Source organism: Nelumbo nucifera, chromosome 2 (assembly GCF_055504915.1).
Source record: "Nelumbo nucifera cultivar China Antique chromosome 2, China Antique-T2T, whole genome shotgun sequence".
NCBI lineage: Eukaryota > Viridiplantae > Streptophyta > Magnoliopsida > Proteales > Nelumbonaceae > Nelumbo > Nelumbo nucifera.
In genome coordinates, this window is record NC_142650.1 from 27650696 (window position 1) to 27669353 (window position 18658).

The 18658-nt window shown below is 38.7% G+C and overlaps 2 protein-coding genes and 1 non-coding gene across 6 annotated transcripts; 1 reads left to right on the plus strand and 2 right to left on the minus strand.

Moving 5' to 3' along the window:
- Positions 1-2196: 2196 nt before the first annotated feature.
- Positions 2197-2269, plus strand: TRNAR-CCG (transfer RNA arginine (anticodon CCG)). The gene has a single exon. It is a non-coding gene; the product is annotated as a tRNA-Arg (tRNA).
- Positions 2270-3434: 1165 nt separating this feature from the next.
- Positions 3435-6511, minus strand: LOC104586115 (SNF1-related protein kinase regulatory subunit gamma-like PV42a). Its single transcript, XM_010243247.3, has 3 exons — positions 5220-6511; positions 4466-4817; positions 3435-3948 (listed from the first exon to the last, which is right to left on the minus strand). The coding sequence occupies exons 1-3, from the start codon at positions 5651-5653 to the stop codon at positions 3607-3609; spliced, it is 1128 nt and encodes a 375-aa protein (XP_010241549.1). The 5' UTR covers positions 5654-6511; the 3' UTR covers positions 3435-3606.
- A 142-nt stretch (positions 6512-6653) lies between these two features.
- On the minus strand, positions 6654-17753 carry LOC104586116 (topless-related protein 1-like). 4 transcript variants are annotated; one of them, XM_010243249.3, is made up of 25 exons: positions 17613-17753; positions 17240-17491; positions 16934-17113; positions 16489-16761; positions 16197-16374; positions 15989-16112; positions 15415-15527; positions 14401-14569; positions 14178-14287; positions 13998-14067; positions 13346-13419; positions 13062-13157; positions 12888-12983; positions 12617-12744; positions 12235-12469; positions 11938-12099; positions 11764-11862; positions 11421-11567; positions 8993-9103; positions 8489-8668; positions 8265-8393; positions 8075-8170; positions 7790-7978; positions 7366-7532; positions 6654-7271 (listed from the first exon to the last, which is right to left on the minus strand). In XM_010243249.3, the coding sequence occupies exons 2-25, from the start codon at positions 17317-17319 to the stop codon at positions 7073-7075; spliced, it is 3405 nt and encodes a 1134-aa protein (XP_010241551.1). In that variant the 5' UTR covers positions 17320-17491; positions 17613-17753; the 3' UTR covers positions 6654-7072. The 4 variants fall into 4 exon arrangements, with proteins under 4 accessions (XP_010241551.1, XP_019056180.1, XP_088753656.1 ...); XM_019200635.2 differs by having other exon boundaries at positions 15415-15530; XM_088897530.1 differs by having other exon boundaries at positions 17582-17729.
- Positions 17754-18658: the final 905 nt, after the last annotated feature.

An 18658-nucleotide genomic window follows, 5' to 3' on the forward strand; every position in this document is an offset into this window, starting at 1 on the left:
ATGATTTGGTTAAATATAATAAAGATGAGAAATAAAAATAAGAGAAGGAAAAATATATTTTGATATGTAAAAATACAAAAACTAAGAAAAATTAAAGAAGAAAACCATTTTTAACTTTGGTGAAGCTCTTCTAAACAACAATGGTATACTCAATAGAAAGGCTGATGGATGTATTTTAGAAGTAGTTGGTGATAGATTGAATATGAAGAAGACCTAATGGGCACAAGCTTCTATTGAAAGAGAATCTTTGGAAATATTTTTTACAACAGCTAAAGTAGAACCGAATGGCTTATTGCGAATAAGTTATCCATGAGGCTGTGGGCTGCTTAATGGAAGTTATACTCTTCAATATTTGATTTTACAATTATTTTATGAAAAAATTCCCCATAGTTAACCTATATTTTAGGTCGACTATCAATTTAGTACCCCAATTTTAAAATAGGACAATCTAGTATCAAGCTTTCATTTTGTAACAATCTAATCGTGACCTCATGCATTTAGAACTTTTGAAACTATTAAAATTATCCTTAAAAATAAAATACACTGTTCATCATCAATGAAAGAGAACCCAAACTGCCGCTGGCTGCTTCGCTCTGCTGGATAAGACGAATCCCGTGTAGGCGAGTATAGAGGCAGAGTAGAGCAGAACTTTTGCTTTTTAATGCTGGAAGTAGTGGCATCTTCCATGCATCGGATCCCGTCGGATCAAATCCTGCACCATCTCGTATTCTCTCTGCAACAACACAAAAATGCCATAAAACACGAGCACAGAGGCAGAGCAGAACAGAACAAAACAGAACACGGAACCCATTAAATGAAACACAGAGAGTGAAGAAACCCAACTTCTGCTTTTTAATGCTCCTCTCCCTCACCCTCTCCCTCTCCCTCTCCCTCTCTTCACATCTATCTCTCTCTATACTTTATCTTTTCTGAAAATTCGACCTCCCTTTTCTCCTTTCCTTTTAATTTGTTTTGTGAGGATGATTATTTAAATTATTATTTCGAGGGAGTGGGGGGACTTCGCTATGAGTTCCATAGAATGATTTACCGATGAAATGGCTGTACTGATGATGGCTCATAATAACAGTAATTGCAGCAAGAACAACAACGACAATAACTTTAAAGAAGAAAAACCAGCTTTACTTTTCCATGATTTTCTAGGCATGAACTGAAACCGCTGCTGATCTTGGTCAGAGACCACAGTGTTCGCGCCGGCGGTCCAACAATGAGGCGAAGTAGTGGTATCTTTCATTTCAGTAGTGGTTTGATCCATCCGCACCATCTTGTCAGGGTGGCTGGTGGTTTCGGGATCCCGTAGAGGAGAAGAGGAGTGCCGCCACTGTTCAACGAAGGAGACGATGAACAGTTCATCGTCAGATAGTGGTTGATTCAGGGAGTGCAGTACCTGATTTCAGCAGGTACCTAATAGCTGTTCAGTACCTGATGTGGTTGATCCAGGGAATGCAGATTTCAGCAGCGGTTTGATCCTGGTTGGGCTCATCATGAATTAGGTCAGGGTGGCTGGTGGTTTCGGGATCCCGTAAAGGAGAAGAGAAGGAGTGCCGCCGCTGTTCAACGAAGGAGACGATGAACAGTGGCGATGAACAGTTCATCGTCAGATAGTGGTTGGTTCAGGGAGTGCAGTACCTGATTTTCAAGAGGTACCTAATAGTTGTTCAGTACTTGATGTGGTTGATCCAGGGAGTGCAGATTTCAGCAGCGGTTTGATCCATTCCAGATGGTGCCGGAGAGACTTGCTGGTCGGGGCGTTAAACAATCGTGGTTTCTGTGTGTAGGCGAGCATTCTCAAGAGGAGGGATAGAAGCGCTTCGAATGACGAAAATTAAGGGGCATTTGTGTCTATTCCTATAACACAACGATGAGTTAACGCCAGGTATTGAATTGTCGCAAAATGAAAATTCGGATACTAAATTGATACTCTACTTAAACTATGAGAAATTTTCTCTTATTTTCGATAATTCGGGTATTAAATTATTGCAAAAAGATGAAACTTATCGCATTCTATTAAGCCACGTTGACCATTATCAAACATTTAAGTGTTAAAGTAATAAGTGTGCGAGATCTGGACTTATTTTAAAATTCTTAATTTATTAGAGGCTTTTTCAGGTCTATTTGCGCGGAGAATGCAGATTTTATCATCATAATAATGAATTAATAGAGATCACTTGATGTCATGATCGCGTGGCCTAATGGATAAGGCGCTCGCCTCCGGAGCGGGAGATTGTGGGTTCGAGTCCCACCGTGATCGTCTTTTACCACCGTTCACAGAGAAACTTTTTTTTTATGACAAAAAAAAAAAAAAAGCCTCAAGTCAAGCCGACACAGGGTTGTTTTTTATCTTCTTCGTGGAGAAACTGAAGTGATTTATCTTCCTGGTACAAATACAAATCATCTATTCTGGTCGTCTTGTTCTATTAAAATCTTTGCAAGGTTGAAAGTTGGAATGATCCTTAAAAGCCAAAGGATTGCTAGACGCTTTTTCATTGTTCTGTCCTGATACTTGATAATTGTTCTGTAATGTAGTAAGTAGAACTGATTTTCACATAATACCCACGCATGATGGTTCCAGTAGTTACTAGTTAAAAAAGAGGAACCCCAGACAGGGGTCAGGGGATACAGCCCTAGCATATGGATGATGATCTCAGTGACCAAATTCATAATTAAGACTTTCCATTTGAAATTTGGGTTTATAAGTTATAACTTATAACAACAACAATCAGGAGGGATTCAGGAAATTTTCTTGGTTACACAGCTCTTACTAGGATTATTGGATTAACCATTTATATAATTCGAATTATATAAATGGTTGAAAAAATATTTGTATTTTTTAGTTTTTCTTTGTATAGGCTGTTTTATTTCTTTTTTTCTTATTAATAATTTGTTAAATTTTACAGAGCTATGGCTAATCAAATCCGGCTAATCAGATATAATTAAAGGAGGGTGGTGGTATCCATTTGCATCGTAGATAAAGAAGAGGATTGCATCAAATTGGCAACTGGCCCACATTAGGCTGCATTTAGATAAACTCTCATATATGATCCTAATTTAGAGAATGGAATGGAAAAACAGGATTGATGTAGACGACCCAATACAGTTGGGAAAAGGCTTGGACGATAATGATGATGATTAGACTGCATTTGGTACAGATTTCAAAGAATCACTTACGAGTTTCAGTTCATGTTAATTGTTGGAATTGATTCTTTTTTCTGCACTCAAAACTCACTCTAAGAATTGATTTTTGGTTTCAAAAAAGAAACAGTTTTGGCTGGGAACTCATTCTTCAAATAACGATTTTTTAGAATGATCTATAATGTCGGCATGTGCAGGAGCTTCAAAAGCCTGTCTAAATATTGCAATGATGTACCCAATTGTGCCCCTGAAAATTGCAGTGCTTCACATTCCTGAGTCACAGGTTTTCCAGAAAAGCATGAAATGGTAGAAAATTCAGAAGGGTCTATTTACATGTTAACTGGTACAAAGAAGGTTTGGAACATCAACACAGGCAGCCAAAACACATCAAGATCAGAGATATTAACTCAAGCATCACCTGCCATAGCAAAACCCATCAGCATTAATTACAGCTACTCATTTTGTTCCAAACTCTGACAAGAGTGATGACCTTATCACTCGAAGCATGTCCGTGAGTGATACAAGTCCCACAAGCAAACCCTGTTGGTCCACAACCCAAACTCGGTGAACATGAGCAACCACAGCCTTGTCAATTACTTCAGCAAGGCTTGTATCGGGGTAGCAGCTCACAAGCTCTCTTGCTGAATGGCTTAGATCATCTGCAACACCATTGGGTGCTGTTGAGGCTTTCTCAATGAACTCTAGAACGCCAACAGACAAGCAGGACTGCAATGAAGCAATTGGGCATCCCCTCAGATCAGTTGCAGAGAATGTGCCTATGAGCTTCCTCCCTTTTCCCTACAGTATTGGCAAATAGAAAGTCAATGCTAAATGCTGCAGGACAACAAGAAGCAGAACTTAATTCTGGAATTATATCATATGATCTTAATAGGCTATTGAGTTTGAATCAATCAATGCTTTCCCTCATTAAAATTCAACTAGAATTGAATCATCCAATTAATCTATAAGCCCTCTAAGCCCTTGAGCTAGTGGGTTATCACCCATATGAGGTAATAAATCAGAAAACTATGCAAACCAGAGAATCCCCAAAATAACCCAATTGTCAAATTCATCTGCTCTACTGATCAGAAGACTGCACTAGAGCAATCTTTCCTTATATTGGCATTTTGGGAATCTGACAGTACTACTCCAGTTGATGCATACCACTGAAAAACAAAGAACTCAACAACAACATACATGCAACTTTCTGTTACTAATGCAGATAATGTAGTCTTCGGTGCATCAGTCTAAAGAATAAAATCCGGCTACAATGCGATGCAGGACAAGATCATTAGAAGAAGCTGAGAAGACATACATAGATAAGCTGCGTGTGATCTTCCTCCACAGCTTCTGAAGCTTCGATGATGGGAACAGCATTAAGGGAGGCAGTCCTCATGCATTTGATAGTATCTATAACTTTTGCCCGATTAGTTACACCAAAAACATTTTCAGCAATGGCGCCCAATTCCCCTACACTGCGCGAAACGATTCGGCCCATTTCAGATCCGTGCAACCTCAAGAAATTTAACACATCCATTTGAGTAAGCATCTGATAACTAGACGCGGATTCCGTCAGTTCTGCTCCAGAGAGGCGCTGCGTATAGCCGTCCACTGGAACCAAAGCACGGTGGATACCCTTGCTCAACACTTCCATGCAATCTAGAATGCTGCAATTCCAGGAAGAAGGAAGAATTAACAAGATCAGACAGTCATCCAACATTTTATTCGCGGAACAAGGACAGAAAACGAACAGAGCAATCTGTGCTTCTCTTCGATAGCTGCTCTGTAGATGGACGACCAAGTAATTATGACGTTTTCATAACAATTCTACTTGGATGGACAATATTAGCTTCTTTCAGCCATCCAAAAAACAGGAATAAGGTATGGAGTCTGGACTTCTGGGAACAAAGCTAGAGCATGGATTTGGCGTCCAAAGCTAGATCCATTCTCTGGAAGGTGGGTTTTGGTTGCAGAAGTCAGACATAGGCGTGTAGCTCTCTCTCTCTCTCTCTCTCTCTCTAGCTATCTGGTAATAGACTGTGATGTTGAGTAAGTGAGAGAGAACTTGCCTGGTATTGGGGTTGAGAGTCCACAAACTGAGACCTTCAAGGCAATGGCCGATGATGGATGAGACGGGAACAGACATCCGCTTGTCCAGGTCGCCGCAATCGCCGTTTTCGGCTATGTGGGTCAGGACGTCAAGCATGTTGACCATACCGATGTAGTGCTTCCGTGGAGCGCCGGTGAGCTTGTCGGACTCCAGGATCATGGACCCACCGGCGCCGATCCAGTGGCCAGGCGGAGCAGCCACGGGCACGGCCACCACACGGTTGGTCACCAAGGCGTTGATCGTGTGGGTCAGCGTAGCCATGTAAGGAACCTCCACCAGCTTCCTCTTCTGCACCATCATATCCTTCACCTTCTTCTCTCTCCACCATTGACGACCTTCGAGACATTGCTCGATGTGAGTGTTGTTGTGCTTCAACTCCATCGCTTGCATCATCGCTTCTGCTGATACCAGTACTGACTCTGGTTTGGCTAGTGGAAACTGGAGAGCGGAGAATGTCTTCTATTATTGCCGCGTGTACGTGCAATTGCTGACGCAATCGCATGCTCTGCCACCTCACGATAAGAACAAGATAGGAATGAAACTGTGACACGTATAACCTTGCCAGTGCGATGGACTACGAACAGTAGCCGTCCGATTTCCACCGGACCAGTGGGCCAGCACGAGAGGAACAAAAAGTTGCTGGTGCTCCAAATCACAAATAAACACGTTAGTTGCTGAAAGTCTGCATGGACTGACGTGTTTATCTGTGATTTGGTATAGGAGCGATTGTTTCCGGCAGATCCGGACTGGGCTCATGGAGATTAGGGAAGATATTTATATTTTCCATGTGTCCAGTGTAACATGGGAGCAAGGTTGGCTTTTGGGGCTAGGGGGCCCACTTGAAATTTGGACCTTATCCGATTCTTAGGGTTAGAGAAGATTTTTTTTTTTAATCTACGAGAAGTTGGAAACGAACTTATCCAAGGAAGCCCACCGGAATTCTGGTGATATTGTGGGTGGAGAGACTGGAGAATATAACTTCCTCTTACGTCATGAATGATGACACACATACCTGATTGATGGCTGATGCCTCCCCTAATTTGGTTTGGAGGAATGTAATTTCGGTTCCCTGGTCCCATCTGCAGAATGAGCTATGGCAAGTGGCATCTCTGGGTTAGATAGGTTTAGACTGCGCCATGGATGAAGAAGGATCTGATAACCGAGTTTTCTCTCTATAACATCAAGACTCTTTCAATCCACGTTCAGTATTCACCCAAAAAAGTCAAAAAACAATGCAGTAACATAACGTAAAATGAACATTGTGATCCAATGAGTGTCTGGAAATGGGACCAAATTGAATAGGATCCTCTTGATGCCTAATTTCTGGTCCAGTTCCATAGATGTAGGGCAAGTGAAGAAACTGAACCAAGGTGAAGAATATGAAAAAAAGGGATATAAGAAGTGGTGTATATGCTTGAATTTAGAAAGAATAGCAATACCAATAATCAGTACATCAGAAGAACTTCTACTTCCAGTCCAACCCCTTGATTTGTACTTCGCATGAAACTTCGACATCCCCTCAACCACCCAAAGAAGAAAAAAAAAATGAGAAGTCAATTTGCTCGTACATTTTTACATGATCCACCAACCATAGCACCTTCCCACTTGATCACAACATATGCAGAGACTACCCAAACCTAGCCAGAGAGCAAAGAGGATGTTGCCTTAGCTTCCTGCTGCCTGGGCATAACGTATCTTGTATGTTGTATGCTACGAATGTCTCTGACTTGCGCAGCTTCCCCGTAAAATAAATTGGGGTCCCACGTGGATGAGATGCAAACAGTCATTAGTCGATGAGATCAACTTTCATTGTCACCTGGATGGTTGATCTGAACCAGCTATACCAGAGGTGATGCTGGGCCCTGAACCATTCTCTGGAGGTGGCGAAGTACCCCATTTCCCTTCAGATTCTAGTGGCTCTAGTACATACACCCCACCGTCGGTCAGTCCCACTGCAAACTGATTGGGTTCAGATGGATGGGCAGCGATAACAAGTGGGTACACCCTCACACTGTATCAAGTAATATCCAAATATGGTTAAGTTGAGAGAAGGCTAGAAGAAGCAGATAGGGTTAGCTAGTCAGACAGTAACACAGGTAAATTACCTTGGATTTGAAGGCAGATAGGCGGTGGGATTGATCCGGCACCTCAATCTGAGTGTTGTAGCAGTGAAAACACCCACACTTCCATCTTCAAAGCTTGTATAAATAGATTGGCTATCACTTGAATATGTAGCATGTGTAATTTGACCATTTGGTTCTCGGGCAACCCACTGATGAAAAGCAAAACTTAATGAATAAGATCATAATGGCTATTAAAGAATAACCGTGCAATTCATACAATGATATGGGCTGAACCAAGCATGAAATGGCTCCACCTCAGTTAATATTATTCATTAAATCAACCTGATCTAATGTTTGTAAACTTACAACCAGCTATGCATGATGAGACAACTTCATGCAATAATTTTCTGGTAAAAAAGCAAATTACATTTTAACTTCTGAGAAAATAAGTGCATATCCAGTTTACCTGCTTTAGGCACTCTAGTTTAGAAATATCATACATTGCTATCTGTGTTTCATGAACAGCCAGCAAGTGAATCTGATCTTGGTGAAATTGGACACGTGTCTCCACAAGGGGAGATGTCACTTTTCCTGCTGCAATTTGCAAGAACTTACTACCCTGCTTCTCCCATTTATCTGTGCTCCAAATGCAGAGCTGGAACAGAAGAAAATAGAAGAGACATTAACAAAAAATTTCCATATAAGAATTTCCAATCTTTTGTCAAGTTACAGTACTGCAATTATCACTAACCTGAGCATCTGCTCCTGAAGATACAAGTACATTTAGAACATTAGAGAAAGCAAGCCCTGTTATTCTCTTCTGATGCCCTTTCAGCTTGCTTTTAACCTGTTAGAAACATTCAAAGTGACAATTATCTCGGGTTCCTCAAATTTCTTACATAATTAACAAAATATAGGTTTCAGTTCAAGAAAATCTGAACCTCATCAACTCGGACATTGTAGATTTGAATTGAGGAATCTTCCATGCCTATTGCAATGATGTTATTGTCCTGTGGATGAAAGGCAAGAAATGTAGCTGCCGGTGGTGGAGGCATGAACGTTGTCATTGTCTGCAGTTTTAAACAAGTGTAATACATCAATTGCAATTTTATGTATTGGAAATTTGGACCCAAAGAAAGGTACATGTATATATTAGACTGTTTACCTTGAATGTCATCATATTGAACAAAGATATTTTCCCACCCGATGCTGACATAACATAAGAATCATTCTTTGACAGTGCAAAACATGGAACAGCATCTTCAGGGTTTGTATCGCTTATCTCATTTGTCATTAGTATTCCACTTGAAGGTTGCCATAGTTGTGGTGGTATACTAGCAGTTGCCTACAGTAGGGAAAGAACTTAATTCAACTCTGGCTCATCAAAAATGACAAAATCAAGGTTAAAAAAAATTTGACATGATATGCCCCATATCGGCGCATTGTATCATATCAGTTGGTGTCCAATACACAAAATATAGGCATTTTGGCCTTCTGACCAATTTCAGGGTAGACAGCCTAAGACCTATTTTTGAAAAAAAAAAAAATGCAAAAATCTTGCGTTAGGTACAAAGTAGTGATACAACTCTTCTGGTGTATCGGGGTGTATCAATACTTTGAACCTTGGGTGGAATAAATGGAAAGTGAGAACCTTTAATCAAGTTAATACCTTCACCGTTATGTTTCGGTCATTTCGTTGCCATTTCCAAAGCTTGTGCACAGCATTAGATGCTAATGCCAATATAGCAATTCCTGAATTAGCATAAATCAATCTGGAAACCTGAAACAGTTGATAAGATTGATTAGGAAATTTGACAATGTACAATTAGTAAACCAAAACATGGATCAAGACCAACAACAGCAGATACTAAATTAGACTTGCTAAAACCTCCACTTGAGGGAAACATCTCACAAAAGAAACCTAACTTCCAAACTTGAAGAATGCTTAGAAAAGAACCACTCAAACAATTTTTTTGGCTATTAATCAGGGGCCTTGAGATGCAACAACCAAAGATGGTAGGCAGTGATCCTTGATGTACAGTGTTTGACTTCTGTGCCCCTGTTGATCCCAGCCAACATCCTCTTGATATGATATGAACTATCCAATTCCATGATAAAATTTATAATCTCTTTATCATCACAAAATTTATCATTTTCACATAAAGTCCATGTTGGGTTTCTTAGCACTACCAAAAATCATTATCCTGTATATTTCCAGAGAACCTCAAAATATCTTATAATTGCATCGCACCAACAGAATGAACTCGAATAGGGGAACTGGGTTTGCATTGGTCAAAGCGATAGTATGGCTGCAATTTTGGCTGGGTTAGCCCAAACACAATCCAATAAGTTCGGCTAAGTTGGGCAAGACTGAAGTTTGGTTTTGGGTTGAAAAATATGAACCTGACTTAACCAAGGAGCTTCTTGGTCTCCATATAATTGGCTCAATATCTAACCTAACCCATCCCAACTTGCACCCCTAAGGCTCCATTTGGGTGGTGAAGTTACCTACCCACCTGGGAGAACTTTACCACAGGGCCCACAACTTACTGAAAAAGTGAATACAGGAAAGTTGGTCAATGGGAATCACTTTACCGCCAACCAACTTTCCCCTCCTATTACAGAAAAAAAAAGAAAAAAATTCCCCCTCCAAATTACCAAAAAAAACAAACGAAGGCTATGTGGTAGGAACAGAACTTGTGGAGTCAAATAAGGAGCTTTTTGCTCTCCTCCATGAAATTGATTCAATACCTAAATCAGTTGAAAGAGAGTGAACAGGGAACATATCATGGTAAGGCCTCTTCCACTATGTCTATTGAATGAATCACAAGCAAGCATGGTGGGTAGGTCAAGGTGGTAATCGAATGTGAGAAGAGCAAAATAAAGCACAGAGGTACATTGAGTTTGAGGTACAAGGTGAGGAAACAGCATACCCAAGACTTTCTTCATGACTTCCTCTACTGAGTTCTGCTTACCCTCAAACATTCGAACATTCCATTCCCCCAACACAGCCCAAAAAACTACTGCCAGAATAATTCCCCATGACACTTTACCCCCTTTGCTCAAGCCTTTTAAATACCATGCACCTAGAAAGCAGTTAACATATCATGGAAAGCACTACTTCGCTCCAAACAGGTTCTGCATTCTTATGCAGACATTATATGAGTATTTTCTATCCTTTTATTATTCCCTCTAGTTTGACCCTTTCTAATAACATTTGCTTTGCTATCAAATATCAATACAAAAAGTACTTCAGCAGAAAATAATTTATTATTAGATATGCAAGACCAATGTTTTAGCCTTTAATGTTACATAATTATATTAAGAACTGCACTGAACACATTAGTTGATAGTCCAAGACCATCCAAGGTGTATAAAATGCAAAGCGAAGCAAACCTAATGCTAAGTTTTGGGTCGATAATGGCAGGAGTTGCATTCCTAGGATTTCAAGAGATGCACACCAACATTTCTTTAGATTTTTTTCCTCTTTGCATTCTTTTCAATCATCTTTAGTTGTGCAAAATTCTTTGCATGAACATAAACTACGGTAGGAGATCCTTATCTCTAGCAAGTTGCAACAATTTAGCCAATCCAGTAAGGCAGTAACCAAAATTTAGTGTATGATGACCATTACTGTTGAAATTTGAGAGAAGTGACAAATTCATGTTATGAAGGCTTGCCTCTGTTGATCAAATCTTTATAGATACTTCAAAATGGAAGGTGAGCATGTGCATGGAAAGTTGTAAATATGATATCTATAATGTCTAAGCCACTGTGCCACACATTCTATACATTAATTTTAGAAGATTTTACATTCGGTTAATAAATCTTTTAGGGAAAAGATTTAAGGGACATAGCAGTTTGATGACCATGACAATAACCAACATTCATTGGCAACATGGTATCTGAACAACATAATTGAGCATGGAATTTGAATAAGAGAATACTTAAAAATAAAAAGAAATAGAAAGAAGGGGGGAAAGAGTCAAATGCATGGCAATGTTGCCCTCCATGACCCACATTGAGATTTGAATGTCCAGAAAAGCTGGCAACTCTAGTCAGTAACTTTTAAGGCTTGTACCATAGTGGAACCATACCTTTGCTGCTGGCAAATTATCAGGGAGCCTCAGAGAGCGACATTGAGATGGTTCATTAATTTCAGTCAGCTTCCAAATTTTGGATTTCTCTACTGACTCATCCACAATCCTTGGCTTTACATCTGCCAAATTTCTGGTGTCGCCATTCTGGATAGAATTCAAAGAAGTCATTGACTCAATGCACTAAAAATCAAACAAGTATATCAGCTAAAAATAGCACAAACAGATTATATAAAGCACAGTATGGACTTATTCAACAAATAATACATGGTGAATAATACATAAATAAGATTTTCTAGAAAAATATATGATTATCCCTATGAAAAAGATATTAAATACTAACCAGTCCAACCATTGCTGTCACTGGAGCACCTCGATCTGCAACCCCCACACTCGTTCCAGTTGTAACAGGGACAGCAACAAATGGACTAACCGTGGGTCCCTGCATGATAAGTCACTTTATACAATCAATAAACATGCCCAAACCACAGATAGAAGGATTTAAAATTTTCTATACCTTCATGACAGACCCAGAAGCAACTTTAGATGCATCAAAACGAGACTCTATAGTATGTAGCAATCGAAGCCCATCTGCATTTGCAAGAATTTTGATCCCATTGTCGTTTGTTGAAACAGCCAATAGTATCCCTTCCTTGTTGAACCGAATAAAAGGAGATGGCTAAGAGATGTTTAAAATAAGATTGATTAACATTAGCATCCTAGGAAGGAATTTCCTCAGATAACTTAAAATTATAAAGGAAAAGGAAAATATAAAGAAGATAAGTAGAGCAAATAATGTTGGCTGTCCTATTACCGGTAATCCACCCTCTGCATCAGTAGTCATCAAGAGGTTAACATTGTCCATGTCCCAAAATTTGATAACAGACTCATCACCAGCTACCAAGAACCGATTTTTAGTGGTATCAAACTGCACAACACCCACAGATCGCTTCCCACAACCATGATAACTTCGCTTAACTGCTCCTTCACTCTCATTCCATTCCACAATGTATGCCTCCCCATCCTTACTTGTTCCACACGAGAACAACCTAAAAGTTGTCAGACATGCAGACAAATCACCATGGTTAAAACACAGCAAATATGAAGGGATCAATCATTCATCATTCTGATGAGAAAGGGAAACAGGAGACCATAATAACAAACAATGAAAGAAATATAAAGCTTTGTAAGCGTACCGTGTCCCATCTGCACTATAGGCCATCCTTGTACAATAATGACCCGGTGCATCATAGTCAACTCTTGACCCCATGTTATCATACAACCATGCCTTAATCTTCCCATCTAGTGCTGTTGAGAAGATAAACTGACAAAGAGAATATGAATAAATATGAGGAAGGGAAGAATTTTGAAAACATGAAACCAAGCACAGCTGCTATGACAGATACAATAAATCAGTTAATAAACATGACTAAGAAAATAAAGTGCATTTATAGAAATGGGTGCTACCTGTATATTTTCCTTATAATGTGGGCATACAGAATAAACAGGTGCTTCATGACCTTCAAAAGTATACTGCCTGGCACCAGTTACTGCATCCCATACCTGCACACATCTCAAGCATCAATATAGAAACTCCAAGCCTAAAAATCCCATCAAAAGAAATTATATAACAAACCAAACCTTGATAGACTTGTCATCTCCACAAGTTATTATACACAATTGTTTGTTTGGGTGAGAGAAAGCTATGTCGTTTACACCACCATTATGAGCATCAATCTGAATAATAACAAATAACTTCTTGAGAAAAGTGCAGTCATAGTTGGTCAAATAGAAAATACAGAAAATAGATTATAAAAAAAAACAAAAAAGGTTGCAAGAGGTTATCAAGATATTAAGGAACCATAATTATTATTTTTGTAATTCCCATATGAACAGGATGAACATGAGGGGTTGATAGAACAAACCTCTAAGTGGTGTCGTAGATCATCACCTCCATGGTAAGAATACACATGGACAATGTGCTTTGAGTATGCAACACCTGATGCAGGGCCACAAAGAATAAATAAGTAGCTAATTTGAACCTTCTCCCTTCCTAAATTATTAACATCTAGACTGTGCTTGGTTGGACAAAGTAATTTTAGAAAAAAAATAAATTTTTAGTGTTTGGTTCCTAGTAACATACTAATAGAAGCAAAATATTATAAAACTAGAGTGAGAATGTGGCAAAATGACTTGCTCCCTTTTGAAAGGGATGAGATCATGGGCTTTACGTTTAAAAGTTCTAATGTATGGTTGTCCCCTCCAATAAAACATTTGATCATGGAAGTATTCTTCTCCATGTAAACCTAAAATCTAACCAATGACCTTAGTTACCGAGTTTCTTTCCATATCACAATGTAAGATTAGAAAATTTAATAGAAATAAATATTTTTTATACATAATTATTTCCTCTTACGAATATTTTTCATAAATAATTATTTCCGCTTACAAATATTTCCTCTTTCTGGATCCAAAAACAGACCTAATGTTCAAATATTCCATTTTCTAGTATCTAGTTTATGACAAAGATAAATAGATTAGTTCAAAGGGAAGAAAGCTCTCAAAAAATAAACTTACCACAGATATTTCCATCGGGACTCCACATAACACGATTCACAGATAATTGGGTTTCCTTTGCTAGAGCCGCCTACATACATAATAGACTGAGATTCATCTCATGTTTGGTGATTATATAAGAGTGTGAAATATAAGATTTGTGTCTATTATTTAAACATCATTTGGTACTGGAAGGCATACCTGTAGAGTCATTGAACATGCAGAAGGGTCCCAAACCTTGAAAGTTCTCATAGCAAGCCTCTCCTTGCTAGCCACCTCCCACACCAGGACATCGCCAATAAATGTTCCAACTGGAATATAAGATGCCACACATTGATCAAAATCCAGATCAGGAACACAACATTCTTCCAGAAGAACACTAAAAAATAATATGAATACATGTTTCAGGAGAGCAATATCTAACCAAGAAGTAAGGTTTGCTGCACTGGATGGAAATCCATGCTTCTGACAGCATGGCCTTGATGTAGAGTCATAACAACAGTCTTAGGCAAGTCATCAGAGGAGTATAAGCTCTGAATATGACTTTGGTTAGCATATGTGACTGGCATGATATTAACTGAAAGGTTATTCACCTGAAAAAAGAAACTTGTAAAACAGAATCAATTAAGTTTCAATTTATAGAAATATAAACATCACGAGAATAGAAAACAAAGAAACTAAAAGATACTACGTTAAGTGTTAAATCATAACTATTTTCTAATTAATTAATTAATGGAACTAAAAGGGTTTTACATATACATCTAACAAGAATATTTATTTAATACTATTGCTTAATGTAACACCCTAGAAATTGCTTGGATAGAAACTTAGAACGAACATAATATCCATGTACAGGAACATACCATAAAAACTTCCAAGTCCTAGGATTTAAAAAAAAAGTAATCCTTCAAAATATTTAATTTGTCCCAGCATCCAGTTGATTAAATTTATAAAGAGAAGTTCCTTGGGAGCAAGTATACAATTTTATTAAGGGTATTTGGAATCATGTGCTCTGCATTTGTGTAACACATATGAACTAAGTGAAATGTACAAAAATTAATAACCAAACAATGAAAACACAAGAGAAAATCTAGCAGTTATTAATAACCTCATAATTAGTATTCCAATCACCTCTTTTAATTTATGAAGGAAACACAAAGATTGTACAAATTCATATCCAATGCAAAGATTAATACAATGAACCACATTATTATGGTAGGAATTACTTGAGTGGAAATTTTCATAAGGACCGAAACACCCCTTAGCAAGAAAATTTTATAGAATAACCATAGTTACCCCTAAAACTAAACAGACATTTAAACCTTCAAAGAGCTTTATTCCTCTAAAAGCCATCAGATTAATATTTTTTCACATAAACATTTCAAGAGCTTCATCAAACAATTTACCATTAGGAGTTCATATAGATATATGCATGTACCTCATCGGATACTCCCAGAGGTTTTGATCTCTTCAGAACATGTTCAGAATCTGCTGTCTGATAATCTACAGCTGGGCTGTTGGTACTAGGAGTCCTAGGACGCTTTAAAATAGCTGCTGCCAAGATAATAAATGCAAATAGAATGAAACAAATCAGTCGACGGGTAAGTGCTATATTTCAAAATAAAGGAAAAAGATAAGGAAAAGGAGAATATGACTAATCTAATATAGATTCTTTTAAACAATACATTCCATCCATTTGAAGGAGGGGATAAAAAAATATGATCTGTTGGGAATGGTTGTCACCAATTTAATGCAGTACACAAACCAAACATCTCAGAAAGAAAACTCTTCATGTATCTACTTTTTTTCTAGTTGCCACGTTTGAACTACAATTCTTCTTGGTCATATGAAATAAAAAAATAATAATAACTATTTAGGTGATTTTCATCATCATATATTTTTTCAGAGGATATCCAACATTTTTTCTAGATGTGTCTATGTCATAGAATGCACATTTAAACAGTATCTCCTGAAAGAAACAGTTTCAATAGAAGGCCTTATAATATGTGTACCTGCATTATTAGGAGCAGTTAAGCTCATGGGTCCAGCAGAAACTGTAGGATGAGGCACCTGGGATGGATTTGCCACCCACCCTGCAAGAGATGATTGAAGGGATGCTGGAGCTGGCTGAAATGGCTGAACAAATAATTACATCACATGTGAAATTACTATCCTGCCTACTCGCTTGAGGATGAGTGAAATCTTTCTAAATTTACTTACACCATGAGTAGCCAATGCTGGAAAACCCCCTGCTTTGGGAATGGCCCCCATAAGCGGATTAGTGACAGGGGATGGAGCTCGAGCACCATTGGGCTGTCCACAAGTATGGTCCACAAATAGAGTTTTTATGTCAGGATTGGGCCTTGGATTCTTACAAAGCTGGTGTTGCCAATTTAAACTACAAGCAAAGATTAACGGTGAGGTAGGAAAAGTAACCATATTAGTTGATGGGAAGAACTCAAATGGATAAACAGAAGAAGGGCGACTACATGAAGTTTCCAGTATAACTTACCTCTGATTGATTAGTGTCCTTAGTCTTGAACTCTTCAAAGTAGGGAACTGAAGCTTATCGCGAAAGAGGGGATTTGCTTCAATCAACTTTTTGAGCTCCGCAAGCATTATAGCTCTGGCAGATTTGGTGTCTCCATACTTGGATAGCTGCTCGTTCTCCCTGAAGTTCTCCAGAGTCAGAAGCTGCGTTATTTCCTTGAATAGATCCTCATTAAAAGCAGAGAACACTTTCAAGTCCTTCACAAGAATTTCGACAGCTTTAGAACGATCATTTCTGCAAATGAACCAAAACAAATTAAAAAACAGATATTACTACGTTTTTAATACCCAAAGAAATTGAATTCAGTCAGAGTTATATACGAAAATCTATTTGAAAAAGTACAAAAAAGTCAGCAGAAAAAAATTCAATTCAGTTCAATTTTTTTTTTTTTACATGAGCCACCTACTTGTCTAGGGCTTCGAGGTATTTCTGCTTTCGGATCTCGAAAAAGATCTTCATTGAGTATCTGTTGTCATCTACCTTGGTGAATCCAGAGAGGTACTTCTCAACCTCGTCCCAATCCCCGTTTGTTACGGCGTCCTCAAAATACTTCATATTGAAGAAAAACCCCGACTCCTGCTCCAATCTTTAAACGAGACAAAACAAAACAGAACATCACCAAACATTCTTTTTTTTTCCTCTTTGTAAATTCAAGCTTCCAAAACCAGATAAACAATCAAAATAAGAGAAGAGAAGATACATATTCCCATACTTGTGAACGGTTTCCTTGCATTTCTCCTCTTCGAGGAACTGAAGTATCAGAAACACAAGCTCTCTGCTAAGAGAAGACATCTCTGCGTCCTCCGAGATCAACCGACACAGCCAGAAAGATCGAAACTCTCACAGATCGATCCAATTCGAGTAAACACAAACTTGGACAACAATCCCTACCAAACCAGAAACAACCAAAATAGGGCTTCCATTTAAAAAATTCAGTCCTCCGAGACCAATCAACCGACCATCTCTGCAACAGGCAGACCAGAGGCGAAAAGAAAACCAAATTAAATAAATAAAACAAAAAAGTTGATGAGAGAAGAGAACGTGATTTATATACTTCTCTTCAATTGACTGAGAGAAAGAGAGACCAGATCGGAAAAAGATTTGGAGACGAAGAGCAGCACGACGACGACGAGCGGTCTCGTTTCGTGAGTCTTTTCTTCGCACTTTCTCTCTCCTCAAGACGAAAACGGATTTGAAGGGAGAAAGATTTGACAGGGAGAAGAGAGAGATATATACTAGAAAGCAAACAAACAAAACTAAATACCCAAAACGAAAGCGAGATGGCTGGGTATGAAAAAAAAAGGTGATAAATCAACTCGCTTATCATAAGCAAACTGGCGGATGATATGTTAGTCTACTTATCATGTGTAGTTATTAATATGCCGGAGATTGGGTTATCTCCGACGGGATTTTCGGGGATTTCGAGGGGGAGTTACTGCTGTTCTTTTCTGGTACCGAGCCTTTTCCTAAAAATCGAGTCGTGTGTGAAACTCATGGTTCGGAAAACCTATACGGTGTGAAAGGACGTATCATTTCCGGTGAATCCCCTGACTGGAACAGGTAATCATCCGTCACCAATCACGATCAATACAGATCCAACGGTCATGGAACGAGCAGATATAAGGTGGCTTTTATGGGATCGAGACTCTTTGTTGGAATCGAAAATGAATCTTCGAGAAGAAGCAAAGTGAAGGAAACATCCAGCGTCACTCGAGATACAGTAGTAAGGTACGTCTTAGACGAAAAGGGCAACATTTTGTCCGATGGGTGCCGTGGATCAGCAGATTCGAGTAAGTTGGGGAGTACGATATTAATTTTAAATGGTGAAAGGAAATGATAGAAAAGAGTAGTAGGGCTGGCGTCAGCTCGAATAGGGTAACTCACCCGTCCATGTGGGACCAGAAGGCCGACAAAGTTAAGGTGGGTCCCTGTGTTTATTCGATCGTGGTTATAAGAGCAGGAGTTATGATAGGGTAGTCAACACGGTATCATTACTCTTTTTTTCTTTTTTAATTATAAAAATATGAGATGAGAGGACTTTTTGGTTAATCAGGAAACAGAAACTGAGAAAGTGCGAAAGGCTCCGTCTTGGGTTGTCACGCTCATAAACAGGAGTTACTCGCGCGAGTAG